General features: G+C 37.9%; 1 protein-coding gene and 1 long non-coding RNA gene across 11 annotated transcripts in view; one reads left to right on the plus strand and one right to left on the minus strand.

Annotated features, from left to right (window-relative positions):
• KRIT1 (KRIT1 ankyrin repeat containing) overlaps positions 1 to 15,741 on the plus strand; it is a 41,224-nt gene extending 25,483 nt beyond the window's left edge. For 9 of the 10 annotated variants that reach the window (XM_037741305.1, XM_037741306.1, XM_037741307.1 and 6 more), the window contains 5 exons: positions 2,226 to 2,392; positions 2,996 to 3,083; positions 3,573 to 3,779; positions 13,608 to 13,724; positions 14,227 to 15,741. In XM_037741305.1, the coding sequence (XP_037597233.1) occupies positions 2,226 to 2,392; positions 2,996 to 3,083; positions 3,573 to 3,779; positions 13,608 to 13,724; positions 14,227 to 14,295 (648 nt within the window). In that variant the 3' untranslated portion in view covers positions 14,296 to 15,741. Of the gene's footprint in view, positions 1 to 2,225; positions 2,393 to 2,995; positions 3,084 to 3,572; positions 3,780 to 12,546; positions 12,605 to 13,607; positions 13,725 to 14,226 lie in introns of all 10 variants that reach the window. The other variant, XR_001827546.2, reaches the window with a different exon arrangement.
• LOC119472384 overlaps positions 14,781 to 26,998 on the minus strand; it is a 50,191-nt gene continuing 37,973 nt past the window's right edge. The window contains exon 3 of the long non-coding RNA XR_005201528.1: positions 14,781 to 16,727. This is a non-coding gene — a long non-coding RNA (uncharacterized LOC119472384). The remainder of the gene's footprint in view (positions 16,728 to 26,998) is intronic.

The raw sequence follows: 26,998 nt of genomic DNA on the forward strand, positions 1-26,998 counted from the left end.
AGGCTGAGGCAGGAGAATTGCTTGCACATGGGAGGTAGAGGTTGCAGTGAGTGGAGATTGTGCCATTGTACTCCAACCTGGGCAACAAGAACAAAAACTGTCTAAAAAAAAAAAAAAAAGAAAGAATAAGGACATCTCTATTCTACCATAATAACCAATTTCCAACCTAATAAAATTAATATTTCCATAATAACAATAGCTTATTCAAATTCAGATTTTTCCAAATTGTTTCAAAATACTTTTATACCTCCAAGCCCCAGGATCTAGTCAAGGCTCATGCTTTATATTTTGATGTCTCGTTAGTCTCTTTTAATCTAGAACAGTCCCCTTCATTTTTTTCCCCATGAGATTTTTTTTTTGTTTTGATATTGTGTAGAGTATTTTAAGATAGAAAAATAGCCAATAGTATTTGGCCGGGCATGGTGGCTCATGCCTGTAATCCCAGCAGTTTGGGAGGCCAAGGCAGGCGGATCATCTGAGTTCAGGAGTTCAAGACCAGCTTGGCCAACACTGTGAAACCCGTCTCTACTAAAAATACAAAAATTAGCAGGGCATGGTAGCAGGTGCCTGTAATCCCAGCTACTTGGGAGGCTGAGGCAGGAGAATAGCTTGAACCTGGGAGGCGGAGGTTGCAGTGAGCCAAGATCGTGCCATTGCACTCCAGCCTGGGTGACAAGAGTGAGACTTCATCTCAAAAAGAAAAATAGTATTTTATTTCAGTTAATGTTACAAAAATCATTTCGATCATAACTTGGGATCATTGTGAATTGTATTTTGAGATACTTTAAGCATTCGGAAACTTTATAATTCGTCACTATGTGCAAGTAGGAACATATTCTATAGGCTAGGATTTCTCAATCTTTATTAATCTTATTGGATAAACTAAAACAAAGTTTTTTAAATTTAAAAAAAAAAAAAAAGCATCTAGGCCAGGCGGAGTGGCTAACACCTGTAATCCCAACACTTTGAGAGGCTGAGTTGAGAGGACTGCTTGAGCCCAGCTGAGGCAACATGCCAAGATATTCTCTCTACAGAAAATTTAAAAATTAGCCAGGCATGGTGGTTCATACCTCTTGTCTCAGCTACTCGGGAGGCTGAGACAGGTAAATAGCTTGAGCCCAAGAGGCTGAGGCTGCAGTGGGCTGTGTTCATGCCACTGTACTGCAGCCTGGCTGGCAGAGTGAGACTCTGTCTCAAAAAACAAAAAACTACTCTTCTTGAATATTATTTATATTTGAAGTACAAAATCTTTTTAGTCAGAATTTAAAATGTCTTACAATACGCTTTTTATAAATGTCTCATTTGTCCTTTGGAAATTAAGATACTTCCTTTTATCTTCTTTGAAGTCCACTACTGTATTGTATGAAGCATAGTTAATAGAAAGATGTTTCAGTAACACCAAAATTTAGGTAAACTTGTTCTAAAAATTGTCCATATTTATAAACTGATGATAATAGTGTTAGACAACCAGGTTAGCAAACTGTAGCTATTGCCATATTTTGCCAATTTTTATATACCCCATAAGCTAATAATTTTTTTGTGTTTTGATGGTTAAAAAATCAAAAGAGCAATATTTCATGTTATAAAAATTTTTTGAAATTCATATTTCAGTATTCCTATATAAAGTTTTATGAGAACACTGTTGTACCCATTTGTTGATGTATCACCTGTGGCTTCCTTTGTGCTACAGTACTAGAGTTGATTAGTAGCAACAGCAATTACATAGTTTACAAAGCTTAAAATAGTACTCTCTGGGCCTTAACAAAAAAACTGTTTGCCAGGCCGGGCGCGGTGGCTCAAGCCTGTAATCCCAGCACTGTGGGAGGCCGAGGCGGGTGGATCACCAGGTCAAGAGATCGAGACCATCCTGATCAACATGGTGAAACCCCGTCTCTACTGAAAATACAAAAAATTAGCTGGGCATGGTGGTGCGTGCCTGTAATCTCAGCTACTCAGGAGGCTGAGGCAGGAGAATTGCCTGAACCCAGGAGGCGGAGGTTGCGGTGAGCCGAGATCGTGCCATTGCACTCCAGCCTGGGTAACAAGAGCGAAACTCCGTCTCAAAAAAAAAAAAAAAAAAAAAAAAACTGTTTGCCAACCTCTGCTCAAAGCAGTAACAGTTCATTTTATATACAAATGTGTAGCTTTTGCCTTTCCCATATTAAGTTGTTTATTTGTAAAAAAAAATTGTAGCCTAATAACCAAATTATACTTTCTCTTTTAAGATTGAAGACCCACTAGCTATTCTTATTCTCTTTGATGAAGCCAGATATAATTTACTGAAGGGCTTTTATACAGCTCCTGATGCTAAGCTGATAACATTGGCAAGCCTGCTTTTGCAAATTGTCTATGGAAATTATGAGAGTAAAAAACACAAGCAAGGTTTCCTAAAGTAAGTATTTTATATGCATGGTCTTATGCTATGCTCAAGATTCTGTTTAACCAAGAAAGTTTGAAAATGTTATTAGAAATTATTTATACATTACATTGGTTTGGAATTATATAAGACATAGAATGAGAAAAGAAAACATTATAATAAATCATTCTTAAAGTTATACTCTCCAAATTTTCATGTATTTGACTGTAGTTTGATATACTTTATAGTTTCTTTATGCTTAAATAAGTTCACTAAAACCTGACTTGAATAAGTGTAAAAAGATTTTATAAGGCAGATGCACTTAAAAATCCCACCATAAATACTAGTTTTATGTTCGGTCTTTGAGAGAAAACACTGAGGTTTTAAGCACATCTGAATTTGGTTACTGTAGTTTTCAATTTTCAAAAATATTTTCTGGTTATTGAAAGAAGAAACATTTATATAAATTGAAAATACAAGATTTGTGGCTTTTTGCTTAAAATTTTTAGAGTTCTCTGATATTTTACAGCAAAATATTTTTCAGCTTAAAAATTGTTACTGAAAGCCCTTTGTAACAAAATGATTGCTTTAGCTACTAAAGATGATTTATTTAAAGGATATTGGCATATGTGCTTACAGTGAAGAAAATCTAAAATCCATTGTACCTATTACCAAACTGAAAAGTAAGGCACCTCACTGGACAAATCGCATACTTCATGAATACAAGGTAAGCTGTTTAATAGAAATGAAAAGACATTTGATAGTCTGGTTGAAAGTCTGTTAGTGTTATTAATATTTAAACATAGGTACATTAAATTTATAGTCCCGAAATTAAAAATGTATCTTCTAGTTCACAATGCTTGAAATTGAAAGTAGCAAGATATTTTTATTTTTAGTAATATATAATCTTTTACTGAATACCGTCTACATGATGAATACTGTAGTATGGACCAGAGATAAAAATTTGAAATAACATACCATCCATGCCCAGGAAGCAATTAAAACCCAGTAGCATAGACAATATTTTTAGACCTCAGTATTTTTTTAATATTCCCATTGCAAGAGAAAAAGTACTCCGGATACAATGTGCCATAATTTTTTTCTTTAGGGGCAGTCTTGATTTTAGAAACTGCTTAGTTGACCTATTTGAATTATCAGTGGTACATTTTCCTTTCACATCTCTTTTATTTTTAATTTACCTTGTTTTTGTTTTTAGAATCTCAGTACAAGTGAAGGTGTCAGTAAAGAAATGCATCACCTTCAGCGCATGTTCTTACAGAATTGCTGGGAAATTCCTACTTATGGAGCAGCATTTTTCACAGGACAGATATTTACAAAGGCAAGCCCCAGCAATCATAAAGTCATCCCTGTGTATGTAGGCGTGAATATAAAAGGACTTCATCTCCTCAACATGGAAACTAAGGTAGATTTTCAGCCCTTTTTTTTACCAATCATGTCATATAATACCTAAAACAACAGTACCAACTTACATGAAGAATTTAGAAATGCCATATATACAAGACTGTTTATTGCAACTCATTCATTACATAAGATGAGGGTGGGAAACCAAATCACTGTCAGTAAGGGGTTAATATTATTATTATTATTATTATTTTCTTTTAAGATGGGGTTTCACCATGTTGGCCAGGCTGGTCTCGAACTCCTGACCTCAGGTGATCCGCCAGCCTTGGCCTCCCAAAGTGCTGAGATTACAGGCGTGAGCCACCACGCCCGGCCCTGCGGTTAATAGTATTATATTACATTTCTGCATTGGAATACCCTTCATCCATAAAAAAGAATAAAGAGGATTTTTGTGTTGAATGATCTGCAAAATATATTTAGTGAAAAAGCAAGGTGCTGAACAATATGTAATGTGCTACCTACTATTGTAATTAAAATGGGAGGAAATGAGGATGATCTTTACATAAATACATATTGCTTATGTATGCATAAAATATTTCTTGAAGCCTTTAGAGAAGGGAACCAGATTACTAGGAACAAAAGTTAAGAGAGAAACTTTTCACTACATACCTATCTAGTTCAGGCTACTATAACAAAGTCCTATAGACTGATAAGCTTATTATGAACAACAGAAGTTTATTTCTCACAGTTCTGGAAATGGGAAGCCTGAGATCAGAGTGCTAGCAGGGTTGGATTCTAGTGAGAGTGTTTTACTGGGTTGGAGACTGTTGACATCTCCTCGTAGCTTCATATGGCAGAAAGAATGAGCTAGTTCTCTTGAGGTCCCTTTTATTTATATATATATATATATATATATATTTTTTTTTTTTTTTTTTTTTAAGACGGGGTTTCACCATGTTGGTCAGGCTGGTCTTGAACTCCCGACCTCAGGTGATCCGCCCACCTTGGCCTTCAAAGTGTTTGGATTACAGGCATGAGCCACCACGCGTGGCCGAGGTCCCTTTTATGAAGGCACGAATCCCATTCATGAGAGCCCTGCTCTCATAAATTATGTCATAATTACTTCTCAAAGGCTCTGCCTCCCAATACCATCACATTGGGGGTTAGGATTTCAACATACCAATTTTGGGAGGCAGAGCACAAACATTCAGTCCATAACAATGCCATTTTGCAACTTAAAAGTTTTAGTTGTGTGATTATGTTGCCTGTTTAAAACATTTGTTAGGTTAATTGAAAAAGACAGATTGAAAAAAAAAAATATTCTATGTGACACAAAGCCTTCACTTTGAAAAATTAGAATTAGTACAATAACCTTTTGGGGATCAGGATGAAGTGTGGAAGAGATTGAATATCCACTGCAATAGTTCAGAGCTTCTTTATTGTTTTTTGTTTTTTATATTTTGAAATGTCATTATTTATGTATTTATTTTGTGAGACAGAGTCTCACTCTGTTCCCAGGCTGGGGTTCAGTGGTGCAATCACAGCTCACTGCAGCTTCGAACTCATGGACTCGAGCAATCCTCCTGCCTTGGTCTCCTGAGTAGCGGGGACTACAGGCCCATACTACCATGCCTAGCTAATTTTTTTTATTTTTATTTTTTTTTTTTTAGAAATGGGGTGTTGTTATGTTGCTCTGTTTGGTCTCAAACTCCTGGTCTCAAGTGATGCTCCTGCCTCACTTTACCAAAGTGCTGGGATTATAAGCATGAACCACTGGGCCCCACCCATTTTTTAAATTGGTGCATAGTAGTTGTCCATATTTATGAGATACAGGTCATATTTTGATACATGCATAAAATATATAATGATCAAATCAGGGTAATTAGGATTTTCATTACCTCGGCCATGTGCAGTGGCTCACGCCTATAATTCCAGCACTTTGGGAGGCCGAGGCGGGTGGATCACTTGAGGTCAGGAGTTCGAGAACAGCCTGACCAATAAGGAGAAACCCCGTCCCTAAAAAAAAAGGATTTTCATCACCCAAATATTTATCATTTCTTTGTATTGGGAACATTTCAACTTACCTCTTCTACCTATTTTGAAATATACAATAAATTATTAACTATAGTCATCCTACTGTACTATGAAACACCACAACTTATTCGTTCTATATAACTATATGTTTGTACCCATTAACTGACCTCTCCTTATCCCTCCCTCCCCTACCCCTTCCCAGCTCTGGTAATCATCATTCTACTCTCTACCTCCTTGACATCAACTCAGTTAACTCACATATATGAGAACATAGGATATTTGACCTTCTGTATCTGGCTTATGTCACTTAACAAAATGACTCCCAGTTCCATTCATGTTGTTGCAAATGACAGGATTTTAGTCTTTTTTGTGGCTGAATAATATTTCATTGTGCATATATACCATACTTTCTTCATCCATTCATCTGTTGGTAGACACTTAGGTTGAATATCTTTGCTATTGTGAATAGTGCTGCAGTTAACATGGAGATGCAGGATCCCTTTGAAATAGTGATTTATTTTCCTTTTCAAGAATACTCAGTAGTAAGATTGCTGGTTCATATGGTAGTTCTATTTTTAGTTTTTTGAGAAACCTCTGTACTGTTTTCCATAATGGCTCTACTAGTTTATATTCCTAGTAACTCCATATAAAAATTCCCTTTTCTCTGCAACCTCACCAGCATTTGTTATTTATTTATTTATTTGTCATTTTGATAATAGGCATGCTAACTGGGGTGGGATGAAATATCATTATGATTTTGACTTGCATTTCCCTGATGATTACCCATGGGGAGCATTTTTTAATATACTTCTTGGCTATTAGTATGTCTTCTTTTGAGAAATGTCTTTTCCAATCATTGCCCACTTTTTAATGGGGTATGTTTTTTTGATGTTGAATTTAGTTCCTTGTATATTTTGGATATTATTCCCTTGTCTAATGAAAAGTTTGAAAATATTTTCTCCCATTCACCAAATTGTCTCTTCACTCTGTGGTTGATTGTTACATTAGCTGTGCAGAAGCTTAATAGTTTAAGCCCGTTTGTCTGCTTTTGGGTTTTTTTGCCTATGCTTTTAAAGGCTTAACCATAAAATCTTTGCCTAGACCAGTGTCCAAAAGCTCTTCTACTAGTTTTATAGGTTCGGGTCTTACATTTAGGATTTTTATCCATATTGACTTGATTTCTGCATATGGTGAGAGATGGAATCTAGTTTCATTCTTCTACATGTGGGTATCCAATTTTTCCAGTATCATTTATCAAACAGGGTGTTTTTCACCAATGTTTGCTCTTGGCACCTTTGTTGAAAATGAGTTGGCTATATATACATGGATTTATTTCTGGGTTCTCTGATCTATTGGGATCTGTATTTCAAATAGTACCATGCTGTTTTGGTTACTGTAGGTTTGTGTAAATCTTTTTGAAGTTAGGTAGTGTGATGCCTCCAGCTTTGTTCTTTTTTTTCTCACAATTGCTTTGGCTATTTGGAATCTTTTGTTATTCCAAATGAATTTTAGGATTCTTTTCATTTTTGTAAAGCATGTCATTTGTATCTCAATAGAGACTGCATTGAATTAGTTGATTGCTTTGGGTAATATTGCTGTTTTATTTTTTATTTATTTATTTTTGAGACAGAGTCTCTGTTGCCTAGGCTAGAGTGCAGTAGCACGATCTCTGCTCATTTCAACCTCTGCCTCCTGAGTTCAAGTGATTCTCCTGCCTCAGCCTCCTGAGTAGCTGGGATTACAGGTACCTGCCACCATGTCCGGCTAATTTTTGTATTTTTAGTAGAGAAGGGGTTTCACCCTGTTGGCCAGGCTGGTCTTGAACTCCTGACCTCGGGTGATCCACCCTCCTCAGCCTCCCAACATGCTGGGATTATAGGCATGAGCCACCACCCTGGCCCATAATGCTGTTTTAACGATACTAACTCATCCAATCCATAAGCATGGATATCTTTCCAAATTTTTGTGTCCTCTTCAAATTATTTCATCAAAGTTTTGTAGTTTTTGTTACAGAGGTCTTTCATTTCCTTAGATTCATTCTCAGGTATTTAATTTTTTTAGTAACTATGGTAAATGAGATTGCTTTCTTGATTTATTTTTCAGCTGGTTCATTATTGGTGTATAGAAATGCTACTTATTTTTGTATGTCAATTTAGTGTCCTGCAACTTTATTGAATTTGTTTTATTCTATGAGTTTTTTGGTAGAGTCTAGGTCTTTCTGAATATAAGATAATGTCATCTGCAGAGAGAGACAGTTCGACTTCCTGTTTACCAATTTGTATGCCTTTTACATCTTTCTGTTTCCTGATTGCTCTTTCTAGCACTTCCGGTACTATGTTAAGAGTGGTTGAAAGTGGGGTATCCTGGTTTTATTCTAGTTTTTATAAGAAAGACCTTCAGCTTTTCCCCTTTCAGTATGATGTTAGCTGTGGGTTTGTCATATGTGGGTTTTATTGGTTGATATATGTTCTTTCTATGCCTAATTCACTGAGAGTGTTTTTTCCCATCACAATAGGATATTGAACTTCATGAAGTTCTTTTTCTGCACTTACTGAAACTATTATATGGTTTTTGTCCGTCATTCTATTGATTGTATCACATTTATTAATTTGCAAATGTGGAATCATCCTTGCCTCCCAGGCATAAATCCCATTTGATCATGGTGTATTATCTTTTTGATGTGTTGTTGAACACAGTTTGGTAGTATTTTGTGGAGGATTTTTGCATCTATGTTTATCAGGACTGTTGGCCTCTTGTTTTCTTTTTTTGTTGTGTCCTTGTCTGGTTTTGTTATTAGAGCGATGCTGGCCTCGTTGAATGAGTGAGGAAGAATTCCCTTCTCTTCAGTTTTTTGGGCTAGTTTGAGAAGAATTGTTATTAGTTCTTCATTATAGGTTTGGTAGAATTTAGCAGTGAAGTCATCTGGTTTTTGTTTGTTGAAAGACTTTTTGTTCCTGATTCAACCTCGTCACTGAGAATTTGTCTGTTGAGGTTTCCTTTTTTTTCCTGGTATAATATTGGTAGGTTGTCTCTATCTAGAAATTTATCTTTTTCCTCTAGGTTTTCCAATTTGTTAGTGTATCATTGATCCTAATAGTCTCTAGTGATCCTTTGTTATTTCTGTGGTCTCAGTTATAATGTCTCTTTTATCATTATGATTTTGTTTTTTTAGATCTTCTTTTTCTCTTGGTTAGCCTACCTAACAGTTTATTCATTTTATCTTTCTGAAGAACCAACTTTTCATTTTGTTGATCCTTTGTAATTTTTTTTTTTTTAGTCTTTCTTTTAGTTCTGGTCTGATCTTATTTCTTTCCTTCTGCTAATTTCAGGTTTGGTTTTTTCTTGCTTTTCTAGTTCCTTGAGGTGCATCGCTAAGTGTTTGAGATATTCCTACTTTTTTGCCATAAATGTTTATTGCAATAAACTTTGCTCTTACACTGCTTTTGCTATATCCCTTAGGTCTGGCTATATGGTGTTTTTATTTTCATTGCATTTGAGAAATTTTTTTATTCTCAATTTTTTAATTGACCCAGTGGTCCTTCAGGAGCATGTTGTTTAATTTCCATTTATTTGTATAGTTCCCAGAATTTATTTTGTTGTTGATTTATAGTTTTATTTCATTGTGATCTGAGAAGATACTTTTACAAAATTTACTGGGATTTGTTTTGTGGCCTAACTAACTGATGGTGTATCCTAGAGAATGTGTTTTGGAGAATGTGTGTTCTGCAGCTGATGGATGAAATGTTTTGCAAATGTCTGTTAGATCCATTTGTTTATTTTTTATTTTGTTTTATTTTTTTGAGACAGAGTGCTACTCTGTCGCTTAGGCTGGAGGTATAGTGAGCAATCTCAGCTCACTGTAAAACCTCTGCCTCCTGGGTTCAAGCAATTCTTCTGCCTTAGCCTCCTGAATAGCTGGGATTACTGGCAGGCACCACCATGCCTGGCTAATTTTTATATTTTTAGTAGAGACAGGGTTTAGCCATGTTGCCCAGGCTGGTCTCAAACTCCTGGCCTCAGGTGATCCACCTGCCGTGGCCTCCCAAAGTGCTGGGATTACAGGTGTGAACCACTGCGCCCATCTGTTAGATCCATTTAGTCTAAAGTGTAGTTTAAATCTAGTGTTTCTTTGTTAATTTCTTTTGATCCATTCAGTGTTGAGATGGGGATGTTGAATTCCCCAACTATTATTGTATTGGAGTCTGTCTTTCCCTTTAGATCTAATAACAATGGCAAAAACTGCAATTACTTTTGCACCAACCTCATATAAAACCGTTTTTTTTTTTTTTTTTTTTAAACTTTTAGCATTTTAAATGTATCATCCCAGTCTCTTCTGGCCTGTAGTTTCTTCTGAGAAATTTGTTGTTTGTTTGATGGCAGTGTCCTTATATGTGACATGGTGCATTTCTCATGGTTTTTAGAATTATCTTTTTGTCTTTGAGTTTTGACAGTTTAATTATAACATGCCTTGGGAAAGACCTTTTTAGGTCAGCTCTGTTTGGGTATACTTGAGCTTCCTGTATCTTGATGTCTACATTTCTTACAAGACTTGGGGAGTTTTCGGCTATTATTTTATTGAGTAGGTTTTCTTTCCTTCTAAAATCTCAGAATTCAACTATTTGGTCACTTTATGGTGCCCCACATATCACACTGGCTTTCTTCATTCTTTTTCATTTACTTATTTCTTTTTCCTTTTTTTTTTTTTTTTTTTTTTTTTTTTTTTTGTCTGCTTGGGTTATTTTAAGATACCTTCCTTTTTATTCTTTATTCTGCTTGAGTTAGTCTGTTGTTGAAGCTCTCAGTTGTATTTTTTTATTTCATTTATTGAGTTCTTCCATTCCAGGATTATATACTTTTGTTATGATATATATCTTATATCACACTGAGTTTCTTTAATGTCATTATTTTGATTTTTAGGCATTTCAGAATTTTGTGGGAGGATATATTACTGAAGAATTACTGTTTTCCTTTGAAGGTGTCATGTTTTCTTGCTTTTCAATGTTTTTTGTATCCTTATGTTTATATCTACATGTCTGATGTCACTTCTTCCTATTTTATGCGTTGGCTTTTGTAGGGAAAGACTTTTTCCTATAGATGTAGTAGCTATAGTGTTGGTTGGATAGAGTTCTTTGGCTTTGATTCTGGGTCAGTGCAGTAGTATGGTCTCCCTATGATTTCTTCAGCTTTTTGAGCATTAATGGTGTCTCTGAGTCCCTCAGTGGCTTAGACTGTGGTTGTTAATGAAGGCTGTAGTGAGGCTTTTCTGGGGACTGTGACTGCAGGCAGGCCAGTGCTCAGGCACCAGTGGTTGTACCAGTACGCAGGGCATGCCTTTCCTCAGGCCCCTAGATTGTGCTGGTCACCAGCAGGCATAGGCAAAGCAGAACAATCCTCAAGCTCCAGATGACATGCGCAGGCATCAACGGCAGGCAGTACAGGCCTGTCCTCAGGCCCTCTGATGGTGTGTGCAGGCAATGGCAGCAGCATGCTAGTTGAATCAGTCCTCAGGCCCTTCGATGGCATGCTTAGGCATGGTTGACAGTGGCAGTGGGCAGGGCAGGCTTGTCCTGAGGCCCATAGACAGTTTGTGCCAGTGGCAGTGGTAGACAGGGCAGGCTTCTCTCCAAGCCCACCTCTGGTGTTTGTGGGTGCTGGTGACAGGCAGGCGGGTTTACCTCCTGGCACTGAAACAGGTGACAGCAGCAGTAGGTGGGTCAGACCCTTTTCAGTCCCACTTTAGAGCTATTCACTTAGAAGTTAGAGTATGGTGCTCCTTTTTCTAACTGTAAGTCATTGTAAAATATAGGTTTATCAATTAATTTTTAGCATATTTAACACATTTAAATGGGATGAACAGCTTTTTAGTTTATAATAGGAAGCTAATTAAAATCGAATTCAGTTTGGTTTGGTACAAACAGTCTTGCTCTGTCACCCAGGCTGGAGTGCAGTGGCATGATCTTGGCTCACTACAATCTCTGCCTCCCAGGATCAAGCAATCCTCCTGCCTTAGCCTTTCAAGTAGCTGGAATTATAAGCATGGATCACCATGCCTGCCTAATTTTTGTATTTTTAGTAGAGACAGAGTTTCATCATGTTTGCCGGGCTGGTCTCAAACTTCTGACCTCAAGTGATCCACCTGCTTTGTAATTTGTTAATTAAAATTTGTTAAGAATAGACCAAATCAGTTAAAGTAATAATGAAGCTTATGCATTTTTAAAAGGGATTTAGATTAGGAAATTTCATTTTAAACTCAATTTTTATTTTCCTCATTTTTATATGTTTTTATAGGTCTTTATAATCACATAACTTCCTGAAATATCCCAGTCATAGTTTAGTCATTTTATATTAATTTTCAGGGTCATCTTTAAGGGCAGCGGTTACTTTGATAGATATACATGTGAATGGAGATAAAATATCTAGGGACATAGGGTGGAATACGGTCTGATTTCAGTAATTGACCTAGAACTTAATTTCTTGAAGCCTGTTATAGCAGGGGTCTGCAACCCCAAGGCCATGGACTGGCACTGGTCCATGGCCTGTGAGGAACAGGGCCACACAGCAGGAGATGAGCAGCAAGTGAAGCTTCATCTGTATTTACAGCCACTCCCTATCACTCGCATTACCATCTGAGCACCGTCTGAGCTCTGCTTCCTGTCAGATCAGCAGCAGCATTAGATCCTCATAGGAGCATGAACCCTCTTGTGAATTGCACATGCAAGGGATCTAGCTAGGTTGCATGCCCCTTAAGAGAATGTAATGCCTGATGATCTGTCACTGTCTCCTGTCACCCCCAGATGGGACCATCTAGTTGCAGGAAAACAATCTCAGGGCTCCCAATGATTTTACATTATGGTGAGCTGTGTAATTATTTTATTACATATTATAATGTAATAGTAATAGAAATAAAGTGCAAAATAAATGAAATGCACTTGAATGATCCCAAAACCATTCCCTACACCCCTGTCTGTGGAAAAACTGTCTTCCATGAAACCAGTCCCTGGTACCAAAAAGGTTGGGACTATTCTCTTATAGTCACCCTGCTTTTGGGTCATTTGCTTATCGTTTTCCTTTTCTTTCTTTGTTTCTTTTCTTCTCCCCTTAGGACATAGTCTCACTCTGTTGCCCAGGCTGGAGGGCAGTGACACCATCATAGCTCACTGCAGCTGCAAACTCCTGGGCTCAGGCGATCCTCCTGCCTCAGCTCCCCAAGTAGTTGGGACTACAGGCATATGCCACCACACCCAGCTAATTTTTTTTTATCATTTGTAGAGATACCTCACTTTGTTGCCCAGGCTGGTCTCAAACTCCTGGTGTGAGCACCAAAGTAAGACCTTATCTCTACAAGGTGATCCTCTTACCTTGGCCTCCCAAAGTGCTGGGATTTCAGGTGTTAGCCACTACACCCATCCTCATTTTCTGTTAAAAATATTTTGCCCACTGCCAGGCGCGGTGGCTCAAGCCTGTAATCCCAGCACTTTGGGAGGCCAAGGCGGGTGGATCACCAGGTCAAGAGATCGAGACTATCCTGGTCAACATGGTGAAACCCCGTCTCTACTAAAACTACAAAAAATTAGCTGGGCATGGTGGCGCGTGTCTGTAGTCCCAGTTACTCAGGAGGCTGAGGCAGGAGAATTGCCTGAACCCGGGGGGCGGAGGTTGCGGTGAGCCGAGATCGCGCCATTGCACTCCAGCCTGGGTAACAAGAGCGAAACTCCGTCTCAAAAAAAAAAAAAAACAAAAAAAAAAATTCTGAACAATTATATTTAAACCAGACTATGTAAATGTAGATAGTAAGAGAAAATAGGTGATGTTTTTAATATATATTTCAATATAATGATTTCCAATTATGTTGCAGGCTTTACTCATCAGTCTTAAGTATGGTTGTTTTATGTGGCAATTGGGAGATGCTGATACTTGTTTTCAGATCCATAGCATGGAAAATAAAATGAGCTTTATAGTACATACAAAACAGGTACGTATTATTTATGTTGGACTTCTAACAATGAACTACTGAGTTAGGAAAGTTACTTCTTTTTTTAAAAGAGACATCCATTTAACTTCAAGGAAAATCTGTACTATTCCATGAAATTAAAATATTTAAGGCCAAGGAAAAAAGGCAGGCATTCTAAGCAAGGAAAGTCAGAAACTTATCTGAATAGTTTATTTCACTTTTATAACAAATACTTTCTTGTGCCATATCTTTTAATTCTGGTCAGTATTACCTATTTCTTCTATCAAAGTATTAGGTAGTTCTTCCCTCTTCTTGACTTACCTGTGCCCCCTAGCTGTATCTAGCAGATCGCTTCTTAAGTCCATTCAAAAGCCTGAGTAAATATCCCCTCTATACTCTTTCTTAACAAGCTGTCTCCTGATAAGTTCCCTTTCAAATAGATAGGGAACTGCCCAGTGTCATGTATGTCCTTTAAACATTTTTACATGTTTTATATTTATTGTTGTCATCTTTTACTTTGTAGGCTGGTCTTGTGGTAAAACTGTTAATGAAGCTAAATGGACAGTTAATGCCCACTGAAAGAAATTCATGAAAGAAAAGTAACTGTTACTCAAGCTACCACAGTTTATAATGCAGAGTTTTTTTCCATGAAAGATTTCTTAAAATATTACTTTTCGCCAGGCGTAGTGGCTCACTCCTATAATCCTAGCACTGTGGGAGGCCGAGGCAGGTGGATCACCTGACAGGAGGAGTTCAAGACCAGCCAGGCCAACATGGTGAAACCCCATCTCTACAAAAATACAAAACTTAGCTGGGCATGATGGCAGGTGTGTGTAATCCCAGCTGCTCGGGAGGCTGAGGCAGGAGAATCGCTTAAACCCAGGAGGCAGAGTCACTGCACTTCAGCCTGGATGACAGAGCAAGACTCCATCTCAAAAAAAAAAAAAATTACTTTCAACAAGGCATTTAGTCTCTTGTAATATATATGTACATAATTACATTGTACAGAATCTGTACTTATGTTTGGTGTGTAATATACCAATTAGTTTTATATAATATGCTCATAAGCTATTCTAAGAGATAAACACAAAAATTATAGATTGATAGTCTGTATAATATTAGACAAAATAGTAAGCTTTATAAAAAGTTATTTTTGGTAAATGGTAAAGAATTTGGAGTGGAATGTGATGCGATTAAAATGTAGCTTTGGTATAACTTCATGTATATTTCAAAATACACTGAATGTCAACATGATTTGAATAAAGAAAATGTATTTTCTACTTGAACCATATAACACTGTTATTTAAAACAGTTTTCTGCAGTCTATACATTTCTCAACATTTTTTAAACAGTCTTAGTTAAAATGTAAATCCAATATATGGCAATGTTTCTTAAAATATAGTTTCCTGAACCTGTTGCAACATAATTACCTAGGTACTTCTTAAAAATGAAGATTTCAGAGACTCACTCTAAACAAGGGCATTCACCCTCTGGAAGTAGCATGGCCCTGTGAACTTAAGTTTGGTTTTGTTTTTTGCTTTTTTGCTGTTAAAATAATTCCAGACCAATCAGGTATTTCGATTATTAAAGTTGAGAAGTTTTACAAAACTGCCTGTCACACAAGTACACACATACATAGACACATTTTAAGTGATAATCTCTTGATATTAGAAGTTGCATTTCTTAAATACATGGCTCTATTTCTTATGAGTTGACTTAATAGTTTATGTATATTGACTCGACTTCGTAGGAAGTAAGTCGCCAAATATCTGATTGTTTCGTTTATCGAAGTATTGATATAGATGAGAAGCCAACTTGATGAATGTGCTGTTTATAAGCTATAAACAATAGTCTTTCCAAACGAATAGACTAATGGATTCTAAATAATTTCAGAGATATAATAGTCATATTTAAAGTTGTCCTACAGTTTGCAGATAATTTTTATATTACTGTTCTTCACATTAACTTCTGCTTATTTTTAATGGTGCTATGTGTAAGCCTTATTAAGATTGTATGGTTAAGTAAAGTTAACAAGAAAGTCTGGTTTATCTTTAATTTTGTGCTAGGTACTTTTGATTCTACATGAACAATTCCCTGTTCAGTTTCCCTCATTCTAATGTCCTCAAGTGTTACCAAATACCCTGTTGACTCCCAAACCTAAGATTTTGGCTTCAACTTCTTTTCTGAACTCCAAATCTTAATTTCCAAGTTCTTCTTGTTGTAGGTCCATCTGAAGGGCCTGCAAAGAACTTCAGTTGAATCATAGCTAGAAACAATTGATTTCCTCTATTTGTTCCATTCTGTCCTTCCAGTATATTCCCTATTTGGTTAATGACATCATCAAACTAGATTCATTTGCTTAGCCTGGAAATAACGTTTTATGGTGTTCAGCCTTTACCCAGCTTACGTATTTTGTTGATCAAAGTCCTATCCAATGTTTTATGAGTCCTTTCTCATTTCCTTCCTCCCTGCTTGTACTGCAGCCTAGTTTAAGTCCTTACCATCCATTCCTTAGCTTGTAATAACTTCCTACCCCTGACTCAGGCTTCATACCCTTCTTGCCTATCTGCCACACTGATGCCAAGTTAAGCTTTCTTGTCAGTCTGATTATTTCATTACATTGTGAACATCTTTAATAGTTACCACTATATGTAGAACTAAATTTCAAATTTTTTAGTATTGAAACCAAGGTACACTGTTGTTAAGCTACTTATCAAGATTATTGTCTAACTACTTCTCCCACACTCATCCTATATTCCCAGTGTTTCCTTACTCCTCAGTCATGTGGGGAAATTCAGTTCTTTCTGATTCAATAATTTTAGGGTGAGGCCCAAGCATTTCTGTCCTTAAAGTATCCTGTATACTTATGATATACAACTAGGGATTAGAACTGCAATGATAAGCAACTTTAGGAGATAGCTGACTGTGTTTCCTTTCACAGAGAGAGGTGAGGATGCAGTGATACAAAGAACCTCCTGCTCTGTGGAATAGTTTATCTTCCTGGAGATGTACAGTATAGCAGCCCTAATAAGAAAGGAATAGGAGAATATTAGAGTAGCATAGCTATTAAAGGCTTAAAAATATATAGCATTAAAGATTCAACTTTAAAAATTAATATTGAGAAAAAAACTGATCATTATCTTTCAGACCATAACAATCCAGAAATAAAAATAGGGAAATCCAAACAGCTTTTAATGAATGCCTAGCATTGATCAGGCATTGTATGTGCACTAGGGATCAAGATAAGATGCCATTTTCCTTTCATCATTCTTTCAGTAAATTTGAGTGCCTTTTATGTGCCAGGGACTCAGTGGTAAGGAAAACAAAATTCCTTTCAGGGAACAAAGTCTGAGGCAGACAATAAATTCTCATAGAAATATATAATTATAACTCTATTGTGATACACGAAAAAATCTCAGCATAACAGGGACCCTTGATCTAGTAGGCATCAGAAGAGTCTTTCCTGAGCAAATGATGCTTAAGTTGGCATCTGACATTTGAATAGGAATTAGTTATGTGAAGACAGTACAGCTAGAAGAGAAATGAGGTGAGATGTTTTGACCCCAAAAGACAGATCTGGAGAACCGATGAGGGGATTTACAATACTCATTTTCAGCTGTGATGCAAATTCAAGTAATTGTTTATCTAAATCACAACAAATACATTTTCATTGTACAAATAAAACCAGAATAGCTAATACTGCACATGATAAATGTATTAGAGAAAACTTACTGAAGAATCACAAGATTTTAAATTGCCAAATTTTATCCAATGATGGACAAAAAAAATTCAGGAAAAAGTTGCCAAAATTGACCCTAGAAAAATTAGACTTGATAGAAATACTCAACAAAGTAAAACTTTCCAGTTATTGACCAAATTTAATAGAAGAATTGCATCAATAAAAGTTTTTTTTTTTTTTTTTTTGGAGACAGTTTCGCTCTTGTTACCCAGGCTGGAGTGCAATGGCGCGATCTCGGCTCACCACAACCTCCGCCTCCTGGGTTCAGGCAGTTCTCCTGCCTCAGCCTCCTGAGTAGCTGGGATTACAGGCACGCACCACCATGCCAAGCTAATTTTTTTGTATTTTTAGTAGAGATGGGGTTTCACCATGTTGACCAGGATGGTCTCGATCTCTTGACCTCGTGATCCACCCGCCTCGGCCTCCCAAAGTGCTGGGATTACAGGCATGAGCCACCGCGCCCGGCCAGATTTAGATTTTTTTATTTGATCCTGCGAAATCAGTGGTAAAAACTCTAAAAGATTTTATTTCTTTATTTATTGAGCCGGAGTCTTCAGTCACTCCAGCTGGAGTGTAGTGGTCCAATCTCGGCTCACTGCAACCTCTGCCTCCCTGGTGCAAGTGATTCTCCTGCCTCAGCCTCCTGAGTAGCTGGAATTACAGACGTGTGCCACCATGCCCAGCTAATTTTTGTATTTTTAGTAGAGACAGGGTTTCACCATGTTAGCCAGGCTGGCCTTGAACTCCTAACCTCAGGTGATCCACCTGCCTCGGCCTCCCAAAGTGCCGGGATTACAGGTGTGAGCCACCTTGCTCAACCCTCTAAAAGAATTCACGTGTGCAAAAAATATATTGGGAATCAATTTGTTGCTTTATCTTTAACATAGAAAATGATGCTCCCAGTGAAAATAATTTCAGTCAAAGCATAATTTGTTTTTGCTGCACTGTGTAGAAAACTGATCAAGACACTAAATTGACTTGAGGCTGGGCATGGTAACTCACACTGTAATCCCAGCACTTTGGAAGGCCAAGGTGGGAGAATCACTTGAGGCCAGGAGTTCAAGACCAGACCAGCCTGGGTAACATAGCAAGATCTCATCTCTACAAAAATAAAAAATAAATTAGCCAGGAGCGGTGGTGTACCCCTGTAGTCCTAGCTACTCAGGAGGCTGAAGTGGGTGAGTATCTTGGGCCCAGGGGTTTGTGGTTGCAGTGAGCTATGATTACACCACTGTACTCCAGGCTGGGTGACTGAGCAAGCCTCTGACTTCAGATAGATAGATAGATAGATGATAGATGATAGATACATAGACAGAGCGAGCAAGCCTTTGACTCAGATAGATATATAAATAAATAGATACACAGACAGGCTTGCATGCATGCAAGGATTAGAAGATAGACAAGATAGGCTTGAGTGCATGCAAGGATAGCCCTGAGTGTGCGTGAGAATAGACGGATAGAGAGAGAGATCAAAGGAGATAGATATAGATAGGCTTGAGTGCATGCAAGAAAATATTTTCTCACCAAAAATCTATCTATGATGGTATGATTCTCATTTAATGTTTGTATTCATAAGCATATGAGAAAGCCTCAGTGTTATATATGATATTTGGAGAGGGAGGCATAGGCAGACTGAAAAGGCCCTAAAGCAGAAGCATCAAGCTCTTGGGGATCTTAGAGGCCAAAGTATTTAAGGCAAAGGAATATCTTTTAGACCTTAACAAATAGTTGAGAAAAACAGTTTCAATACATTGTGCTAATTTCTGTGATAAAAGGAATCACCAGGTTGTTCAGGATTCATTGGAAGGGCACCCACATGGGTGGGAAATTAGAAACTTATGTCCCCATTATTTAAATTTTAATAATAGCTAATACTTTAAATGATGCTTACTACACTATTGATATTTGAAGCACTTTTAGGGATATTCATTCATTTATTCCTGACAACAATCACTATGAGGCAGATCTTACTACTCCCATTTTACAGATAAGAAAATGGAAGTAGGGTTAAATTACTTTCCAAAGCTAATGGTTGTGGAGCCCAGATTCATACCTAGGCAGCCAAACTCCAGAGTATAAGTAAATCAGATACATGATGTATAGTTATAATAAAAACATAAAATAGGCCGGGCGCGGTGGCTCAAGCCTGTAATCCCAGCACTTTGGGAGGCCGAGGCGGGTGGATCACGAGGTCAAGAGATCGAGACCATCCTGGTCAACATGGTGAAACCCCGTCTCTACTAAAAATACAAAAAATTAGCTGGGCATGGTGGTGCGTGCCTGTAATCCCGGCTACTCAGGAGTCTGAGGCAGGAGAATTGCCTGAACCCAGGAGGCGGAGGTTGCGGTGAGCTGAGATCGCGCCATTGCACTCCAGCCTGGGTAACATGAGTGAAACTCCGTCTCAAAAAAAAAACATAAAATAATACTTGTTTTCTATATTTAAAAGCTTAGGAACCAGAGTTCTAACAGTGATATAAATGTTTTCATTTTTGTGTATTGTGTACCTTTGAACACAGTTGTATACAGAGAGGCTATGTTATTTGCGTAAGATCAAAAACTAGTAAGTTGGAGTGTCAGTATTCAGTATCTGGAAGTCTGGCTTCTGAATTCAGACATTCCTCAGATAAAGGAGAGTTAGGTGGAGTGGTTAAAAAAAAAAAAGAATCAAGTCTTGAAGGGTGTTGGGTTTCCTGTTAATGAGGAGCCATTGGAGCCCTTAGGACTTGATTAGCTCAGATGTGTGTGTTGAAAGATAACTTGGGCCAATGTCCAGAAGGGCTCAAAGAGGTGGTTCTGAGAAAGAAGATGTAGCACAATCTGGACATAAGCTAAGATAATGGCAATGAGGAGAAAATAATATTTTGACAAAACCCATTGACCTTTTAGATATGGGAAATAATGAAGAGTTAGGAGTAATGAATAATTATCCTCTTTCTGTCCTGGACATCTGGGAAAATGGTACCATATACTGCCTAAAATAGGGAATGGGAGAAAGTTTTGAAGAAGTGTATTGAGTTCCTGGCTCCCCAGGGACCCACAGATGGAGATGGTCAATAGACAACAGGATTCCCAGGCCTGAAGTTCAAAAGGCTCTCAGGAGATGACAACTGAAACTCCACAAATAGGCCGGGTGCGGTGGCTTACCCCTGTAATCCCAGCACTTTGGAAGGCTGAGGCAGGCGGATCACGAGGTCAGGAGATTGAAACCATCCTGGCCAACATGGTGAAACCCCATCTCTACTAAGAATACAGAAATTAGCTGGGCATGGTGGTGTGTGCCTGTAACCCCAGCTACTCGGGAGGCTGAGGCAGGAGAATTGCTTGAACCAGGGAGTCGGAGGTTGCAGTGAGCCAAGATTATACCACTGTACTCCAACCTGGCAACAAAGTAGGACTCCATCTCAAACAAACAAACAAACAAAAAGAAACTCCACAAATAGATTTAAAGCCACCTAGGAAGAGAGCACAGTGAGAAGCAAGCAAAAGAATGACAATATTTGAGAAATGGGCAAATTTAGGATAATCCACAGCATCCTGTTAAGTGAATATCTGCATAGAAAAGAAATAGCTTGGCACCATTCTCATACTGTGTATCCAATAAATTTTATATGGGCAAAAATTAAAATAACATTAATATTGCGAGGGAAAAAGCAAACCAGTATATTTTAGTGTCAGAGCACATTCACGGATATTTCTTAAATGAGTTTGAGGGATAGGTGAATAAAATCCTTTTTAAATGTACACCAACAAACATCAAAAGCAAAGCAGGCCAGGCACAGTGGCTCACGCCTGTAATCCCAGCACTTTGGGAGGCCGAGGCGGGCGGATCGCAAGGTCAGGAGTTCAAGACCAGCCTGACCCAATATGGTGAAACCACATCTCTATTAAAAAAAAAAAAAAAAAGCAAAGCAAAAGAAAGGATTTGGAGCAACTGGAACTCATACATGGCTAATAGGAATGCAAAATGGAACAACCATTTGGGAAAACAGTTTAGTTTCTTGTAAGCTACATATATGTGTCTACTATAGGACACAGCATTCTACTCCCAGTTATTTATCCAAGCAACTAAAACTTATATTCACATAATTCATATGCAAATGTTCATAGACTACATCTTTAATTTTTTCGTAATTAAACTAGAAACAACCCAAATGTCCTTCACTGGGTGAATGGATAAACTCAGGTACATCCATATAATGGCATAATAACAACGAAAAGAAATAAACTATTGATGAACAGCATGGATAAAACTCAAGTGTATTATGCTAACTGAAAGAAGCCAGACTCAAAAGGCTATACTGTATATTGTTACATTCCATTTGGATAACATTTTGCAAAAGGCAAAACTATAGGATCAGAAAGCAAATGATGGCCAGGCGTGGTGGCTCACACCTGTAATCCTAGCACTTTGGGAAGCTGAGGTAGGTGGATCACCTGAGATCAGGAATTCAAGACCAGCCTGGCCATCATGGTGAAACCCCATCTTTAAAAAATAAATAAATAAATAAATAAAAATTTAAAAAAGCAAATGGTGGTTACTAGAGGTTAAGGATAGGTGTGGGGGGATGTGGGAATATACAGAGGCAGCAGGGAGAAATTTGGTGGTAGTGGAGAGGATCTTCTGATTGTGATTGACATACTCTGTATTTGTCAGAATTCACAGAACTGATCATCAAAAGAAATTTTACTGGACTAATTTCAAAATACACTTAAAGAATCAGAACTTGCGGCTGGGTGCGGTGGCTCATGCCTGTAATCCCAGCACTTTGGGAGGCCAAGGTGGGCGGATCACCTGAGATCAGGAGTTCAAGAGACCAGCCTGGCCCGCAAGGAAAAACTCCATCTCTAAGAAAAAAAAAAAAAAAAAAAATCAGAACTTGCTAACCAAGTTCTGAAAATTCAAAAATGTATAAAGTTTTTTTTTTTTTTTCTGAGACAGAGTTTCAATCTTGTTGCTCAGGCTGGAATGCAGTGGCACAATCTCATCTCACTGTAACCTCTGCCTCCCAGGTTCAAGCGATTCCCCTGCTTCAGCCTCCAGAGTAGGTGTGAGTATAAGCAAGCGCCACCATGCCCAGCTAATTTTTGTATTTTTAATAGAGACAGGGTTTCATCACATTGGTCAGGCTGGTCTTGAACTCCTGACCTCAGATGATCCACTCGCCTTGGCCTCCCAAAGTGCTGGGATTACAGGCATGAGCCACAGATCCCAGCCAAAAATATATAAAGATTTAAATAGAGATAGGTCTGTACCCAAAATCCATTTAATGAATGGTCAAAGAAGATCAACAGAGAAGTTGTATGCTTGGAAATGCAAACAGCTTTTGGAAATGGGAAATATAAATTTTTCTAACAAAAATGCAAAAAAGAAGCTTATTAGTTAAAGTTATATGGAATAATAAAAACTGATTACATTAATAACATTTAATGATAGTACAAGACTGAGACAACATATAGGAATATATTTGGCCAGCCCTGAAAAGCAGTCTCAGAAATGTTTTTGGTTTTGGTTTGTTTGTTTTTTTTTTGAAACAGAGTCTTGCTCCATCACCCAGGGTGGAGTGCAGTGGTGCTATCTTGGCTCACTGCAACCTTAACCTTCTGGATTCCAGCGATCCTCCCATCTCAGCCTCTCTAGTAGCTGGGATTACAAGCATGTACCACCACACCTGGCCTAATTTTTGTATTTTTAGTAGTCAGGTTTCACAATGTTGGCCAGGCTGGTCTCGAACTCTTTGGCTTAGTGATGTGCCCACCTCAGCCTCGCAAAGTGCTGGGATTACAGGCGTCAGCTGCTGTGCCTGGCTGCAAAAACGTTTACTTCCTTTCTTTTGATGATCCCACATTGAGGACCACCTAAGAATGAGCTTGCTGCTCCCAATTCTCATTTGCAGTGCTTTACTGGTATTTTTCCCTACTTGCCTAGGGAGTAAATTGTATGCATTACAATTCAACAAGGAAAAAAATGATAGTTTCCTAACAGTACCCTAAAAATGGAGCAAAATTGTGTAGTTAAAAATAATATGGCTGGGCCAGGCACGGTGGCTCCCACCTGTAATCCCAGCACTTTGGGAGGCCAAGGCTGGTGGATCACTAGGTCAGGAGATCAAGACCAGCCTGGCCAACATGGTGAAACCCCGTCTCTACTAAAAATACAAAACTTAGCCAGGCGCAGTGGCAGGTGCCTGTAATTCCAGCTATTTGAGAGGCTGAGGCACGAGAATCGCTTGAACCCAGGTGGCAGAGGTTGCAGAGAGACGAGAACGCACCACTGCACTCCAGCCTAGGTGACAGAGTGAGACTCTTGTCTCATAAATAAATAAATACATACATACATACATAAAATGGCTGGATGCAGTGACTAATGCCCATAATCCCAGCATTTTGGGAGGCTGAGGCTGGCAGATCACATGAGACCACCAGAGTTCGAGACCATCCTGACTAACATGGTTAAACCCCATTTCTACTAAAAATACAAAAATTAGCCAGACATGGTGGTGCACTTCTATAATCCCAGTTTCTTATAAGGCTAAGGCATGAGAATTGCATGAACCAGAGAGGCAGAGGTTGCAGTAAGCCAAGATCATGCCACTGCACTGCAGCCTGGGCAACAGGATGAGATTCTATCTCAATAATAGTAATAATAATAATATATCCTGCCAAGCTAAGCCTCATAAGCGAAAGAGAAATAAAATCTTTTCCAGACAAGTAAGCACTAAGGGAATTATTTACCACTATACCAGCCTTACAGGAGACCTAAACATGGAAGTCAAAGAACAATACATGCTACCAAAAACACATTTAAGTACATAGCTCACAGACCTATTAAGCAACCACACAGTAGAAACTACAAAGCAACCTGCTAGCAGCTTTACGATAGGATCAAAACCACACATAACAATACTAACCTAGAATGTAATTGGTCTAAACACCCCACTTAAAAGTCCACAGAGCAAGGCCAAGAGCAGTGGTTCACACGTAATCTCAGCACTTTGGGAGGCAGACAGATCACCTGAGGTTGGGGGTTTGAGACCAGCCTGGCCAACATGGTGAAACCCCATCTCTACTAGAAATACAAAAATTATCTGAGTGTGGTGGTACATGCCTGTAATCTCAGCTACTTAGGAGGCTGAGGCAGGAGAATCTCTTGAACCCAGGAGGCAGAGATTGCAGTGAGCCAAGATCATGTTACTGCCTGAGTGACAGAGCAACACTCTGTCTCAAAAACAAAAATAAAAAAACCTCACAGAGTGGCAAGTCGGATTAAAAAAAAAAAAAAAAGACTCATCCATCTGCTATCTTCAAGATACCCATTTCACACATGATGACACCCACAGGCTCAAAGTAAAAGGTTGGAGAAAGATCTATCACACAAACAGAAAACAAAAAAGAACAGAGGTTGCTATTTTTATACCAGATAAAAGACATTAAACCAACTACAGTTAAAAAAAAAAAAAGAACAAAGAAGGGCACTACATAATGGCAAAGGGTTCACGTTGACAAGAAGACTGAACTATCATAAATATTTACATACCCATCATCCCAATATTTGAGCATCTAGGTTCATAAAACAAGTATTTCTAGACCTACAAAAAGACTTAGACACAGAATAATATTGGGAGACTTCAGCACCACACTGAGAGCGCTGGACAGGTCATCAGGGCAGAAAACTAACAAATTCTGGACTTAAATTCAACATTTGACCAATTATACCTACCAGATATCTACAGAGTAATTCACCCATCAATCAAAGAATATAGATTTTTCTCATGTGGGCATGGAACATACTCCAAGATCAACCACATGGTCAACTATAAAGCAAGTCTCAATAAATTCAAAAGTCAAAATCATACTAACCATACTCTCAGATCACAGTGGAATAAAAATAGAAATCAATACCAAGAAGATCTCTCAATACCACATGACTACATGGAAATTAAACAACTTGCTCTTGAATGCTTTTGGGTAAATGACAAATTTTAAAATTATTTGAAATGAAAATAAAGACACAACATGCCAGAATCTCTGGGATGTAGCCAAAGCAGTGTTAAGAGGAAATTTTACAGCACTAAACACCTACCTCAAAAAGTTAGAAAGATCTCAAATTAACTATCTAACATTACACCTAGAGGAACAGGAAAAACAACAAATTAACCCCAAAGCTAGCTGAAGAAAAGAAAGAACTAAAAGCAGAGCCTAACTGAGTGAAATTGAGACCCCAAAATCCACACAAAGAATCAACGAAAAACAAAACAATTTTTTTATCTTTTCAAAAAAATTGTTTTTTGAAAGTATAAAACAGGATTGGTAGACTGTTAGCTATAGTAACAAAGAAAAAAGAAGATCTAAATAAACACAGTCAGAAATGACAAAGATGACATTGCAACCATTCCCACAATAATACGAAAGGTCCTCTGGGACTATTATGAAATCTCTATGCACACAATTTAGGAAATCTAGAGGAAATGGTTAAGTTCCAGGAAATACACAATTGCCTAAGATTGAATCAGGAAGAAATTGAAACTCTGAACAGACCAGTATTGAGTTCCAAAATAGAATCAGTTAAAAAAAAATATTTTCTAAGAAAAGCCCCAGACCAGATGGATTTGCAGCTGAATTCTACCAGACATAAAAAAGAGCTGGTACCAATTCTACTAAATGTATTCTTAAAAAAAAAAAAAATTAGAGATTTCTACAAAGCCAGCATTACTTTGATATCAAAACCTGACAAAGACATAATGAAAAGAGAAACTACAGGCCAATATCCCTGATGAACACAGACACAAAAATCCTCAGCAAAAATAGCAAACTGAATCTAGCATCACCTTGAAAAATTAATTCACCACGATCATGTAGGCTTCATTCCTGGGGTGCAATATTGGTTCAACATACAGAAACCAGTAAGTGTGATTCACTACATAAACATACTAAACATAATTAAAAACAAAAACCATATGATCATATCAATAGATGCAGAAAAGGCTTTTGATAAAATCCAATTATCTCTTCATGATTAAAAAAACCCTCCAGAAACTAGGCTTCAGAGAAACATACCTCAAAATAATAAGAGCCATCTATGACAAACCCACAGCCAACACTATACTGAATGGACAAAAACCGGAAGCATTGCCATTGAGAACTGGAACAAAGCAATGATGCTCACTCTCACCTCTGCTATTCAAAACAGAACTACAAGTCCCAGCTGGAGCAATCAGGGAAGAGAAAGAAAGAAAAAGCATTCAAATATAAAAAGAAGTCAAACTAACTTTCTTTGCTGATTATATGATTCTATACCTTGAAAATACCACCAAAAGGCTTCTGGAACTGATAACTTCAGTAATCTTTCAGGAGGCAAAAAATCAATTTACAAAAATCAGCATTTCAATACACCAAAAATGTTAAAGCTGTGAGCCAAATCAAGAATGTAATCTTGGGCCGGGCGTGGTGGCTCACGCCTGTAATCCAAGCACTTTGGAGGCCAAGGTGGGCGGATCACCTGAGGTCGGGAGTTCAAGACCAGCCTGGCCAACATGGTGAAACCCAGTCTTTAAAA

This window comes from Cebus imitator, unplaced genomic scaffold, assembly GCF_001604975.1.
Source record: "Cebus imitator isolate Cc_AM_T3 unplaced genomic scaffold, Cebus_imitator-1.0 Scaffold98, whole genome shotgun sequence".
Classification (NCBI taxonomy): Eukaryota; Metazoa; Chordata; class Mammalia; order Primates; family Cebidae; genus Cebus; species Cebus imitator.